Source organism: Phocoena sinus, chromosome 4 (genome assembly GCF_008692025.1).
Source record: "Phocoena sinus isolate mPhoSin1 chromosome 4, mPhoSin1.pri, whole genome shotgun sequence".
NCBI lineage: Eukaryota > Metazoa > Chordata > Mammalia > Artiodactyla > Phocoenidae > Phocoena > Phocoena sinus.
Genome location: NC_045766.1, coordinates 135,476,154 through 135,490,288, shown reverse-complemented (window position 1 = coordinate 135,490,288; position 14,135 = coordinate 135,476,154). Strand labels below are relative to the sequence as shown.

General features: G+C 47.0%; 1 protein-coding gene across 2 annotated transcripts in view; it reads right to left on the bottom strand.

Moving 5' to 3' along the window:
• The window catches only part of CLIC6 (chloride intracellular channel 6), a 44,370-nt gene extending 39,062 nt beyond the window's left edge, over window positions 1-5,308 (bottom strand). For both annotated transcript variants that reach the window (XM_032631123.1, XM_032631124.1), the window contains exon 1: window positions 3,589-5,308. In XM_032631123.1, coding sequence (XP_032487014.1) covers window positions 3,589-4,911 — 1,323 coding nt within the window. In that variant the 5' untranslated portion in view covers window positions 4,912-5,308. The remainder of the gene's footprint in view (window positions 1-3,588) is intronic.
• Window positions 5,309-14,135: the final 8,827 nt, after the last annotated feature.

Sequence of the window (14,135 nt, the reverse complement as noted above, 5' to 3'; positions counted from 1 at the left end):
CTGTGGCCTGTTCTATACATTCCTGGCTCTTTTACATCCAAGAATACATTCTTGCATACGTAGAGAATAAAACAAAATGACTAATAAAATGACAATTCTCACAAAGATGGGGAACATAAACCACCAGGTGGCTAAAATTAGAAGCAGATTTTATTATTCCATTTTACTGGGTCGTATGTCATTACTTTCTGGTAACCAATACACTTATTTTTTTAAACAGGAAGAAATGTAAAAGTTAAAAGTTCCCAAATAGAATGAGGGCTAGTTAATTTTAAAAATTGTGTTTAGCAGGCTGTCACATGAAGCCTGGGAGAATGTTCTCTCCTTAAAGAACAGTTTTACACATCAATCACGGAATCAAAAACCCACCAAGACACACTTGCCTGACATGTTTACAAAACCCAGGAGGTCAGACGTCCATTATGGAATACAGCGTCCAGATAAAGTGGAGCCCAAAGAAGGAACCTAGAGAAGGTTAAATCTGGCAAAGAAATCCTATTCTGAACTAATTTAAGGATTTTAAATCGAGTATTACAAACTCCAGAGCTAAAATAGTCTAAAGGGTTTTTGCTTGATTTGTTCTTTGGGAGCTTTTGTTTTTCAAGAGAATGATTAGAAGGATAAGAAGAAAGTAAGGACTTCCCTGGCAGTCCAGTGGTTAAGACCCCATGCTTCCAATGCAGGGGGCACGGGTTCGATCCCTGGTCAGGGAACTAAGATCCCGCATGCAGTGTGGCATGGCCAAAAAACAAGAAAAAGAAGAAAGTGAGATATGCCTTAACAATCCTACGGGGCACATCCTAGGTGACCCTCAGAAGCTGTATCAAGCAGTAGTTGCTTGAAAACCAATTTCACTGTCTGGAGATCCATTTGTTTCCTTAAAGAAAGGAAAACAACAACTGAGCACCAAGCCAATCATCAAACATTCTGGTTAAGCAGTCCACGACATGCCCCCTTGCCTCTGCCTTCACAAACTACTGAGCAGAGTCTGAGAAAACAACTTGTTTTTACCTTTCATAATATTCTTTTCCCCAGAAAATGGAGGTAATTAGGAAACTAGAGATATTTGCCAGAAATAAATAGATAAATAAAATGGCAGGGATGGAATGGGAAAGGGATTATTCCTGTGCAAAATCAATGAAGGTTTATCAGAGCTGAGCAGATGTAACAATAAGAAGTCACATTTATAGCAGGCTTATTTCAAGTCAGGTACTGTTCTGAGTGTTTTATACAATCCTAATTTTGAATGTCCCTCAAACTCATGGAGTAGGAACTATGATTGTTCCTGTTTTATCCATAAGCAACAAAGGCACAGAAAGATCAAGTAACTTGCCCAAGGTCACACAGCAAGAAAGGAGCAGAGCCAGGATTTGGTCCCAGACCCACTGGCTCTAAACTCTGTGCTGTTGATCACTACAGTCTACTATCTCACACAGGCAGCCACCCGTTCACACACACCTTCACGTTCCAGACCTGTGCTCCACGTTGGAGACAGCACGCAGAAGGTAGTGCCATGTGTGAGTGGAGCTCAGACAGAGGGATACCCAACCCAAATTGGGGTTGGAAAAGTCTCGCCAAAGGAGATGATGGCCACGCTGAATCTTGGACACATAGCAGATAGCCAGGCAGGGAAGACCGGGAGGGGTGAAGGGAAGGAAACTCGATTCAGGTACAGCACATGCAAAATTTCCAGGCAGAAAGGAATGTGGTTCCCTCTAGGACCAGTAAGTAGTCTAACAAGGCCGGCAGAGCGGTACCATGGGTAGCAAAGCTGGGTGGGAGGGATACTCAGGCAGTGCCAAGGAGACAGGAATCACATCGCGGATAGCCTTGTGACCTGGCTAAGGAGTGTGGATTTATCTGAAAGCCTGTAATAAACAACTGAAGATTATACTAGGAAACAAAATGATCAGATCTTTTCTTTCTTAGCTCACTGGCTATGACAAAGGGACTAGATTCGAGGGAGCCGAGGATGGAAGCAGAAAGACTATTAGGAAGCTGTGTTTCCAAGCTGTAACAAGAGGCTGGAATTATGTAGTCAGACGACCAGAACAAGGGGAAATTTCTTAAACCAAGGAGCAGATTTGGGGCACACACAGCAACACTGTGCTCGGATTTCCCCCTCCCCTAACTTCCCTGAAGTCTTCTGGCTCCGAGTGACCCTCCTAGGGATTGCACCCTAGCTTATGTCCCAATACATAAACTTAAAATGTCTCAGCATCTTAAAATTTGCTCAGGGGCTTCCCTGGTGGCGCAGTGGTTGAGAGTCCGCCTGCCGATGCAGGGGATACCGGTTCGTGCCCCGGTCCGGGAGGATCCCGCATGCCGCGGAGTGGCTGGGCCCGTGAGCCATGGCCGCTGGGCCTGCGCGCCCGGAGCCTGTGCTCCGCAATGGGAGAGGCCACAGCAGTGAGAGGCCCGCATACCGCAAAAAAAAAAAAAAAAAAAAAAAAAAAAAAATTTGCTCAGAACAGCACAGTGAAGAAACGCAAGGCTGTTCTTCCCAAACTCTCTTGCCACCCAAAGAATTCCTGAAATTCTGATCTTAATCACTTTGGGAACTGTTTTTTTTTTTTTTTTTTTTTGGCTTATTAAAATTTGCTTATATTTCTCTCCCAAGGAGGTTTAGGTCATAACCGGCCTCTATAAGCCTGAAAGTATTTTGGAAGGATTATGATTCAACATACAATGCACATTCTTGACCTTATTATCTGCTGTTTTCCCCATCTGGCCAAAGGTCTTTGGGAAGGGCTTTTTCAACAAAGATCCTCCTGTGAGCTGCCCCCGGAACCTAGTTCCTCATTTGTGATGTCTTGTGGGAATGTCTATTTAAACCTAAAACTTCCTCACTTGTGTCTCTACAGAATCCTTGTCCTCTTTGAATCTTTGAAGTAAGGCTGAAACTAGGACATAAAGGCAGACGATGTTCAAGTCGTCAGCATCTTCCAAAGTAAATGTTAAATGTTCAATATATATTACAGTATTTAAATAAACTTCCACTTTCCTCCCAAACATACCTTATCAATTCTACAGAAATGGAAGACCTTTTTGGAGCTGAAAATTTGGGCCCACTCTGGGTCTCTGAGGTTTGAGTCCGGAGATACTTCTCACATGACAACCTACCTGTTTGCATTTATTCACTTTAGGTATTAACGTTTCCTTTGGCAGAAATTGCTTTGAACATCAGCAGGGCTGGGTGGGGTTTTGTTTTTGTTTTTTTAAGTGAATTCTTTAATAACCTCCTGACTAGAAGGGCTAGTTAGGATTTTCAGTACAAAGGACAGGGGGACGCTGGACCCGCATCCCCATCTCCCACCACTCTCACCTCAACCTTTTTGCTTCCAAACCCTCAGTTCTTCTTTGTAACGCTCCTTTACCTCTTCTCCCTGAAACCCAAGCTGTCCCGCCTCTCCCCACACCCGCACCCCCCACCCCCAGCCCCCACCCCCACCCCGCGGATAGAAGTGCTGGGTGACCATCAGGGCGCCAAGAGCTTCATCCCTGCGCGTCCCTTTGGGATCAGATCTCAACAGACCAAGACTAAGGATGGGAGGGGGCGTCCTGGGAGTTGCAAGAAGCCAGATTTACCTTCACGAAGAGGGTGATGTCGTGCTCCTGTCCCGGGGCCCCCTCCTCGGGCACCTCGCCGTCCTCCTGGCCACCGTTCACCGGCGCGGTCTCGTCGCCGCGCTCGGTGCTGCCCCCCTCCGCCAGGTGGTTGCTCAGCTCGGCCTCGGGTTCCCGGGCATCCGTCGGCTGGGCCGCCTCCCCATCCGCGCTGCCGTCGAGGGGCTCGTCCGCGCCCCCGGCTGTGGCCTCCTCGCCTGGCCCCTCTGGACCCCGCTCTCGCCTCTCCTCCTCTGCCTCCTCTCTCTGCCCCAGGGGCGCACCCTGGTCCTCGTCCTCGCCAGCATCTGCCCTCGCGCCCCCGGGGGCCGCTTTCTGCGACTCCTCTCCCTCCCGGCCCCCTGTCTCTTCCGCGGCCCCCGCCGCTGCACCCGGAGGCTCCCCCGCAAGCTCTCCAGGGCTGCACTCCGCGATCTCCGACGCTGCGGCCTCAGTCGCCTCGGCCTGGGTCTGCGGGCTGCTGTCCCCTCCATCCCGGGGCTCACCCTGGGCCCTGTGCGCCTCTCCCGCCGGCCCCCCGACATCCGTGCTGACCCCCGCCGGCCCCTCGGCGACCGTGCTGACCCCCGTCGGCCCCTCGGCGTCCACGCGGAGCCCCGCCGGTCCTTCGGGGACCATGCTGTCCCCCGCCGGCCCCTCGGCGACCGTGCTGTCCCCCGCTGGCCCCTCGGTGACCGTGCTGTCCCCCGCCGGCCCCTCGGTGACCGTGCTGTCCCCCGCCGGCGCCTCGGCGGCCGTGCTATCCCCCGTCAGCCCGTCGGCGTCCATGCGGGCCCCCGCCGACCCAGGCGCGCTGCCTCCCGGCTCCTCCGGCCCGCTCTCCGCCTCTTCCTTCGCCCCGGGGGCCGCGGGATCCCCAGGCTCCACCTGAGCCTCCCCCGGGGCCTCGCCCTGCGCGCCGCACCCCGGGCTCGCCTCCTCCGCCAACTCCGCGCCGCTCGCCCGCTCCTCTCCCTCCCGGGAGCCCTCCTCCGCCTCGGCCTCGTCCTGCTCTCCGCTCGCGCCCCGCGTCTCAACCCCCAGGCCACCGCCTGCGTCCGGCGCTACCTCGCCCGCGCGCCCTCCGTCCGGCCCCGGCCCTTCTCCTTCCGTCACCTCGGCCGTCGCGGCTGCGCCCGGCCCCCCACCCCTCGGCGCCTCCACGGCGCCCTCTCTCGCCTCCTGCCTCTGCGCCTCAGGGCCGGAAGCCCCCGGCTCGCCCCGTCTCTCCGCCTGAAGCGCTAAGCCCTCGGGCTGGCTCTGGGGACCCGGGGAGCCCCCGTCCGGCTCCGCGACCTCGGTCATGGCCGCAGAACCCTGTCTTTGACCAGAGACCCTTCCTGGACGCTGCTGAGGAGCCAGGTGGCGCTGGGCGAAGGGCGCGGTGCCAGGGGCCGCTGCGCCAGCTGCGAGAGGACCCCCTGCCCGGGACTCTGGAGGCACCTGGGCGGTACGCTGTGCGGGCGGGGCGAAATCCTCCCGCTCCAAAACGCTGCGCCCCTTCTCCCGGGCTTAAGCTCTCTGGGCTATTCCTCCACCGCTCTTGCTTCTCGCTGGTTGCGCGCCTGATTCCCACCTGGACCCTAATTCCGACCTTGGTTCCCTGGAAACGCGCTCGCGGAGGTGCAGTGCGCTGCTGGGGAGAGCACTTAGCTGCTGCACCCTTTGAAATGCCTGGCCCTCTGTCCAGGGGTTGACCAGAAGTCCCCGGTGCCAACTCCATCCCCCCTAGGGTTTGGGCGGGGTTTGCATCCCCTCTTCTCTGCCTATTTGAGTGGCCTGAGAGCCTGGCCAATGACAGTCTTTCTTGTGACCTTTGTGGGTTTCAGTGAAAAGATCCTGATTCTACTGACCGCTTCGGTGTTTTCTGGAACAGCTTCAAGTTCCAGAGCCATTAAAATCACCCCCAAACACACACGACACCCAGACACCTAATTCCCACCTTCCCAGGGCTCAGGCGTTAAGCTCAGCAGCTGTGCAACTGTAGATGTCCCTGTAGTGCCTCAGTGTCCTAGAGCAAGAGGGGTAAATCCTGAAACAAAGAAGGGGAGGCCACATCGCCTCCTTCCAATTTCTCCAGGGCCCTGCTGAGAAGTTCCAGAGGCCCCGATATAGGAGCAACTGGAGCCAGCTGATCTTCTTGGACCAGAGATGGGTCCTGTACTCTCTCCATGACAAGTACTGGGGGTTCTGCCCTCTGGGGTTATATTCTGCATCTCCCTGGTCCCTGAAGATGCCAAGAACCTGTTTATCTTTCTGATTCTCCTAGATTGTCTAAACCCATGTTCAAGGCTTTCGCCTTAAAGTTGTGTGTTAAGGGCTTGGGGAGCTGAAGGTGGGGAGATGAAAATGGAAGATTTGAAGAAAGGGAGCTATGGAAATCACTGGATTATAAATCTCCCAGGCTCACAGACCTTTCCTCTTAGAAGAAGAAGGAGAAGAAGAAGAAAGAAGAAGAAGGAGAAGAAGGAGAAGAAGAAGGAGAAGGAGGAGAAGAAGGAGGAGAAGAAGGGGAGGGGAGGGGAGGGGGGAGAAGGGAAACGAGAAGGAGAAGAAGTTATGATGAAAATTATGTAGTCAGTTTATGTGTCAGGCTGGATCTTGTGGGTGACAGTAAGGGGCTGGTTGCCCAGGATGGCACAGCCTAAATGTGAGTGAGCAGGGTTCCCAAATCAAGACTGATTAAACTTGTCAGGATCTCAAAAGCTTTGATACTGCCCTGAGACTCATTTGTCTATCATGTCCACAGAGGGTTCTATTATCACTAAAAAATCAGGGAGCATCTGTGATAGGGCCAATCACAGTGTGTGAGTCACACATTTGGCCAGTCACCAGGATGTCTCAAGACATGGAAACAACCTGAATGTTCTTCCATGGAGGAGTGGATGAAACAAACATGGTAGGTATTGGGTTGGCCAAAAAGTTTGTTTGGGTTTTTCCCAACATCTTACGAAAAACCCGAACAATCTTTTTGGCCAACCCAGTACTTACAATGGAATATTATTCAGCCTTAGAAAGGGGGGGGGGCGGGCTTTGCTGGTGGTTCAGTGGTTAAGAGTCCGCCTTCCAATGTAGGGGACACATGTGAGTAAAGCTGCAATGAACATGGATGGCACTCTATTTTAAAACACAGCTTCTATTCTCAGTCACCGTCTTCTGCCTCACTTTTCTCCATAGCAGGTATCTCCATCTGACATGTAATATATTCTACATACTCATTATCTGTCTCCCTCATCCCACCCCACTAGGATGGCAGTTCTGTGAAGCCAGGAGTTTTTGTGTGTTACTGCCTAGAACAGGACCAGGCACATAGTAGGCACTCAATAAATACATGCTGAATGAATGAATGCATGTGTACTTTCATATATGTATATATCAACCTGAACCAGTTTTCAAAAAGACTTTTCTCAGTTGGTTTTATACTTTGGGAGACAAGCTAAAGTCACAAGACAGGCTGTTCCCAGAAATTCTTATCTACTGACGGTGGTGAATACTTCAGCAAATACTTTTAATAATTAGCAAAGGCCGGTCAATTGCTATAAAGGAACACAAAGGAAATACCAAATAAATCGAGTTGCGAAGGTCACTGTGAAGTCACTTGGAGATTTGCACAGTGTTGACTCGGCAGCCAGCACCAGATTAGCTACTTAAATACCAAGGAGGGTTAAACAGAGGTGACAAATTCAGGGATGGGAGTCAAAACTGCTGATGATTTAGTCGGTACCATATTTTACGAGGAAGCATGAAGCAGGGTAACTCGAGGATTACAAAGAAAATCTCTAAAAGGCTTATAAATAAATGTTTTAAAGGTTTGTTGTTTTTGCTGTTTTCCCAGAACAAACAGACTCATTTCCACAGAGATCCCCTCTTTCTCTGGCAGATCTCTGCTCCTTTCAGAAGAGCCCTTGGGATGATGATGTGTCTAGAACATTCAGATCACTGGCTGCACTTATGGCCAAACAGAAGTCCCCCTTGCACTGATTTCTCTTCAAGCTCTTCCTCCCCACCTAAGAATGGCCCCAAACCTGGCTTTGCTCTGTTATCTGTAAAGGTATAGTTCAGTTAAGAGAAGGATATCGGCACAGAATAGTCCTCAACTAGGAGGCAGGGATTGTGTATGGATAGAGCATCTTGCAAGCCGATAAGAACATCACACAAACCAACACAAATAATGTCGTGTGAAACGAGGAGGTTCTCTGGTCAGATTGCCTGACTTAAATCCCACTTTATCACGTATTAGCTGTGTGATCTTGAGTAAGATTTTCATCTGGAACAGTGAGTGTTATAATAGGATCATTGTAATTGTGTGTTTTAAATCAGAGAACGTATGTGTCATACTCAGCACAGCGCCGCTTCTTGTTAACATTACAGCCTCCCTGTTGTACTTGTCCCAGAGGACAGAGCGGTCACATATTGACAGAATGGTGTATTACAGGGCTGGAAGAGCCATGGAGAACTAGGGTGACACTTTGTCCCACTTAGCATGGGATGGTCCAGGTTATGCCTTCTGTCTCGGCAGCATGATCATAAGAGCATCCCCTGCCGCTCTCGAAAGTGTCCCAGTTTGGACAGTGAATTATATGGTCACTCCACCACGAACTCATCTAGCTAGTGAGAGTTTCGTGTTTTCTTTCCATGTGATTTTGCACTGTTCTCAAAACAAACTAGATTTTGAACAAATGCTTTTTGGATATTAGAAGGGATTTTAAAAAGCAAGAAAAAGAGGAGGAGGGAGAGGTGAAGGAGGAGGAGGGGCAGAGGGACGAGTCCCCAAATTTTTATGACAAACCACCTGCTGAAAGCCTTTCTGGAAAGGTAGCCCATAATCTGGAAGGAGTGTTGATAGAACACGTTCAGCCCAGGGAGAAGGGCAGGGGAGGAAGGGTATGGAACCCTCCTGCCAAGCTGGTTTCTGGGTGCTGGAGACTGTATTTTGAGCTTCTTATTCTGTTTCCTTTCCTTCTGACACCAGCAGCATCAGTAACAATCCTGGTGGAGATGGAAACAGTACCAGAAATTAAGACTGAGAGTCAATTTTAAACCTTTCACCTCTATCTGTAAAGTTTTTTCTTAGCATGTTGGTGTTTTTCTAAAAATGTCCGATCTCCTGTATTTGCTCCCTACAAGTTTTAGAAACTTGGGTTTCTTTTAAGTCTTTTAAACCCTGAGTTTGTGATCTCTTCTTTCCAGTCCTCCTGAACCCTGTAATCTATAGTGATGGATGCTGACCTGACCGAACAGAGCTTAATCTTGAACACTGGGTTTCGGCTAGGGGCAATTTTGTCGTGGGATATTTGATAATGTGTGGGACATATTTTCTGGTTGTCATGATGGGAGGGTGCTACTGGCGTCTAGTGGGTAGAGGTGAGGGCTGCTACTAAACCTCCTCCAACACGCGGGACAGTCGCCACAACAAAGAATTAACCAGCCCATAATGTCAATCGTTGTGTTAGAGGAAATCCAGCCTCCCTCCAGCCCCCTAATTACAAGATCTGCCATAGAAAATGCCTTAATCCAATATGTTGACTCCACCAGGAACTTGGAGCAGTGGATGAGGGGGTCTATGCTGTGTTGGGGTGGGCTTCCACCCCTTAAAGCATCTCCTACATTTTACTGAGTCCTGATGAGAAGCTTTTTGAAATGACGGAGAGGTTATAAGATTTGTGTCTAGAAATCTAGCTTCAAATCATAATTCTGCTGCTTACTGGCCATTGGTGATACACTTACTGCACTGGATTCTTCTGAGCATTGAAAGGGATAATATGTAAAGTGTTTCATAAGCCATGAAATTTCTGCACAATAGTCAACTAATATTATTAATTTGCCTTCAGGTAATGACGGGTCCTATTGTTTTGTCCTGCCCAGATGTTGGAATCCACCTCACTCTTCCAGAACACAGGACATTTTTCTAAAATGTTAATCCCTTGGCACTTGACAGGAAGCCAGCTTTCATGGCCCTGGGCATCCATTATACATTGACTGAATTTAGGAAATTCAACTTTCTAAACGTCTATTCCTTACCAGAGACGGAAAAAATTTATCAGAACAAAAAAGATATTCAGCCATAAAAAAGAAGGAAATAATGCCATTTGCAGCAACATGGATGGACCTAGAGATTATCATACTAAGTGAAGTAAGTCAGAAGAGAAAGACAAATATCATATGATATCACTTATATGTGGAATCTAAAATATGGTACAAATGAACTTATTTACAAAACAGAAACAGACTCACAGACATAGAAAACAAACTTATGGTTACCAAGGGGGAAATGGGGGGGAGGGATAAATTAGGAGTTTGGGATTAGCAGATACAAGCTACTGTAAATAAAATAGATATAGATGAACAACAAGGTCCTACTGTATAGCACAGGGAACTATATTCAATATTCTGTAACAAACCATAATGGAAAAGAATATGAAAAAGAATATATATGTATACATATACGTATATATATATATATATAACTGAAACAACTCTGCTGTACACCAGAAACTGACACAACATTGCAAATCATCTATACTTCAATTTTTTAAAAATGAAAATGGGGCTTCCCTGGTGGCGCAGTGGTTGAGAGTCCGCCTGCCGATGCTGGGGACACAGGTTTGTGCCCCGGTCCGGGAGGATCCCACATGCCGCGGAGCGGCTAGGCCTGTGAGCTGTGGCCGCTGAGCCTGCGCATCCGGAACCTGTGCTCCGCGGCGGGAGAGGCCACAACGGTGAGAGGCCCGCGTACCGCAAAAAAAAAAAAAAAAAAAAAAAAAAAGAAAAGAAAATGATAGGTGAAGCTAAAGAGAAAGGATGCACTGGAGTATATCTTGTTCCTAAATACCCAGAAAATACCTGTCACCTGCCAGGAGCTTGGTAAGTTCTAAGCAGCCAGGAGAAGCACAAGATGGCCATTGTTAGACTTTCCAATCCTTTGTTTTTTTCCTTCTACCTGTAACTACAGGTCCACAAAGAAAGCACGTACCACATCTCAAAATTGGGTTATCATCTCTATGTGATGTAGTCATGAAAACTGTCATCTAGAAAAGCTATCTCTATTTTACTCACAGAACTGAGAAAATCTACACATCCATCCTCCTATCCATCACCAAATCTATCCATCCATCATCCTTCTATCCACCCACCCATCATTTATCCATTCATCCACCACCACACAAACTTTTTCCAAAGACATTTCTTGTGACACAGCCTCAGCTAGTGTTGTAAAAATAAACGTAAACAAAACAAGGTTCCTTCCCTGCTGTGTAATTCTGCAGAGTGGAAAAAGCTTACTAAACTGTAAAGTTTTTCACATTCACGCTGGTTCGTGCTGGTGTACCATGCCATGTTTCATCAATAACTTTGATTATACATTTGTTTACTCTGAAGATCCTTAACTACACCCTCTAAGCCCAAATATGCCAAGGTCATGCTTTGTAAAAATATTTTTGCTGCTTATATATTGAAATACATTTCTTAGAAACTTGGAGTCAAATGTTTGAAATTTGTTGATTTAACACAGTTTAAAAAAATCATCTAGCTCATGATTTTTACACTCCAAAATACTGCTAACATCTGGATTTTCCTTTATAATTTGGTTGGGTTTAATCTGATTGGACTTGAAGGAGATAAGGGCTGAAAAGGAGGGTCTGCCTGGGTGAGAGCCTCAGCCCTGTTGGCATATTCTCCCTGGGGATGCATATGTTTAATGGGTGAGTTACGGGTTCAGTGACCTTGGGAGATCCCTTTCATTTGATGGGCATCATCTTGGATGAAATGATCTTGGGGTTCCTTCAGCACTCAAGCTCTATAATCTATGACCTAACATCTCACGTATTTGGAAGTCACTAATCAGAGCAGAACAAAGCTTGGAAGCAGGAATTGAGCAAAGGTCTCCCAGAGCCAAAAACAATGTATCTGAGTTGGCCTCTTAAAGCGTGAGTGTTTTCCTCAAGGATGAGCAACAGGACTCTCATTCAGAGTCCACGACTTTATTCTAAATTCAATCTAACCTATTTTCTGGTGTCTTAATCCAGAATACATTAGAAACAAATGCTTACATTAAAAGCAAAGAGGGAAGTCAAGCTTCAGTTATTGATAAGGTTTACTTCTTCATCTCAAACAAACCAAGAAAATGACTTATTGATTGAAAGAAAGGAAAAAGGAAGGAAGGAAGGAAGACAGAGAGATGGAGGGAGGGGAGGAAGGAGGGAAGGAGGGAGGGAGGAAAGAAAGAAAGAAAATAAAGAGCCCTATATGCCTGGAAACAAGGAACAAAAATCTTAAAAGCAGACTGGTGACTATGCATGTTGGGGAAAAAACAATAAAGATATTTGGCTTTATTTTATCATATTTACTTACTAATTAACACAATATTATTGAGGCAAAACCCCAAATGTAAATATTTCAGGTAGAGTAACCTAACGTAAACAAATTATACATAACTATTTCTTATATATTATAATAACCCATCTTGAAAATAAGGCATAATTGCATAGATTAGAAATTTACGTGGCCCAATAATTTATCCTCTTTATACTTTCTTTACTGCAGTCTAAATTAGGTTTCAAATCCTTCCATGAGTCTATTGCTGGTGTGGTTGCCAGAAATAAGATCAAAGTTCTTGTTCATTTAAAGTTTTTTTCTCAGGAATGGCAGGGAGCAGACTCCTTGTCGATGGAGTCAAACAGAAGAAAGGCAATGAGTAGATCCCAACGCTGAGACAAAAGGGCACTGGAAGGGAAGAGATCCCCTCTCCCTGGGGATAGCATTTAAACTTTCACCTGCCACTTTCTAGGCAGGTGTGTCTGCTGGATAAGCACATGTCATATCCACAACAAGTGCTCAGTAAAGATCTCACCTCTCTTAGAATATTAAATATTGAAAGGACCTTAAAGGTTGTTCTGTCCAGCTCCCTCTTGTAAATAGAATGTTTTGCATTTTGCCACTATAAAGAAAGCTCTCAACACTTAGGTATTATTTTTTTAAATCATTTAACACTCTCAACAACCCTGGGAGGTGGTCACTGTCCTGCAGTAGAAACAGGGGATGCCACAGAGTGAAATAACATGGAATTGAACTGGATTAAATTAAGAGTTGTGAAAAACTGACTCTGTAATATGGCTTTTTTTCTGAAATATTTCCCATGAGGGCAGCTTGATCACTTTTGGACCTTGTAGAAAAATAACAGTCATGGGACTTCCCTGGCAGTCCAGTGGTTAGGACTCCGTGCTTCCACTGCAGGCGGCACTGGTTCGAGCCCTGGTCAGAGAACTTAGATCCCGCAAGCTGCCAGCACAGCCAAAAAAAAAATCATGATAATAATCCCTGACAGTCATGACGTAAGATTGTGTGGTCCACTTCTTTTCCCTGCTTTATTGAGATATCATTGACATATAACATTGTGTAAGTTTAAGGTGTACACTTACAATGATCTAATACACATCCATATTGTGAAATGATTACAACAACGAGGTTACTTAACCCTGCTATTCTCTCATATAACTACTGTTTTCTGGTATGGTGGGAACATTTAAGATCTACTCTTTTAGCAACTTTGAAGTATAACAATACGGTATTGTTAATTATAATCACCACGCTGTACATTAGCTCTGAAGAACATTTTCATCTTATAACTGAAAGTACCCTTTGACCAACACCTCCCCATTTCCCTCACCCCCAGCCCCTGGCAACCACCAACCTACTCTCTGTTTCTCTGAGTTCGCTTTTTTAGATTCCTCATATAAGTGAGATTGGGCTCCACTTTTACCTCGAACTCTATCTTGGGAGCCTGCTTCCGTCTCTGTGCAGACGGCTGGCTTTGGGTCACAGCCATCACGCAGGTTGACCATGACGGCTACCGCCCAAATCCCAGCCCCGCCGCGGCCAGCCTCCCAAATACTGCTGCTAAATTTTGTTCTCTTTTCAATTGGCTTTCCTTTTATTGTTGTTTATTTATTTCCACTGGTAGCCCCAGAATCTGAGGTCCTGTTCTTCATCTTGTTAACAATTGTCCCACCGTGAGCAGTGATGAGAGACCACGGTGCCTTCCCCAGACCCCGCACTGCAGCCCTAAAAACAATAAAGAGATGTTCTGGAAAGATGCCAATGCCAGAGAGATCCTTGGCAGGAGAATTTGAAGAACAAGTGATGGGGAGGCCTCCGTGGTGCCTGGCGCTCTTAACATGTCAAAAGAGCAGGTGGAGTTTTGCGGAGCACAGGGCACCTGGGTGTAATCTGGCTTCTTTTTTACGAGCTGCTGAGTAACTGGGGCAAGTTACTTCACCCCTCTGTGCCTTGGACTCCTCTTTCCCACTAGCAGGGATGTTATGAGTCAATGGGTATAAAGCATAGTCAACCTGCATTCTTTGAAGATTCAAAGATTTGATAAAGATCTTTTTATTGGTATGCATTTGTAACCCCATTTACATTGTAAATAGGTAACCCCAAAATCAATACTCCAGGGGTTTTTGTGGGCATCTGCAGACATGTGCTGAGCAGCAAAAAAACAAAAAAAGAAGAGTCGCCCAACGCGTAGGTTC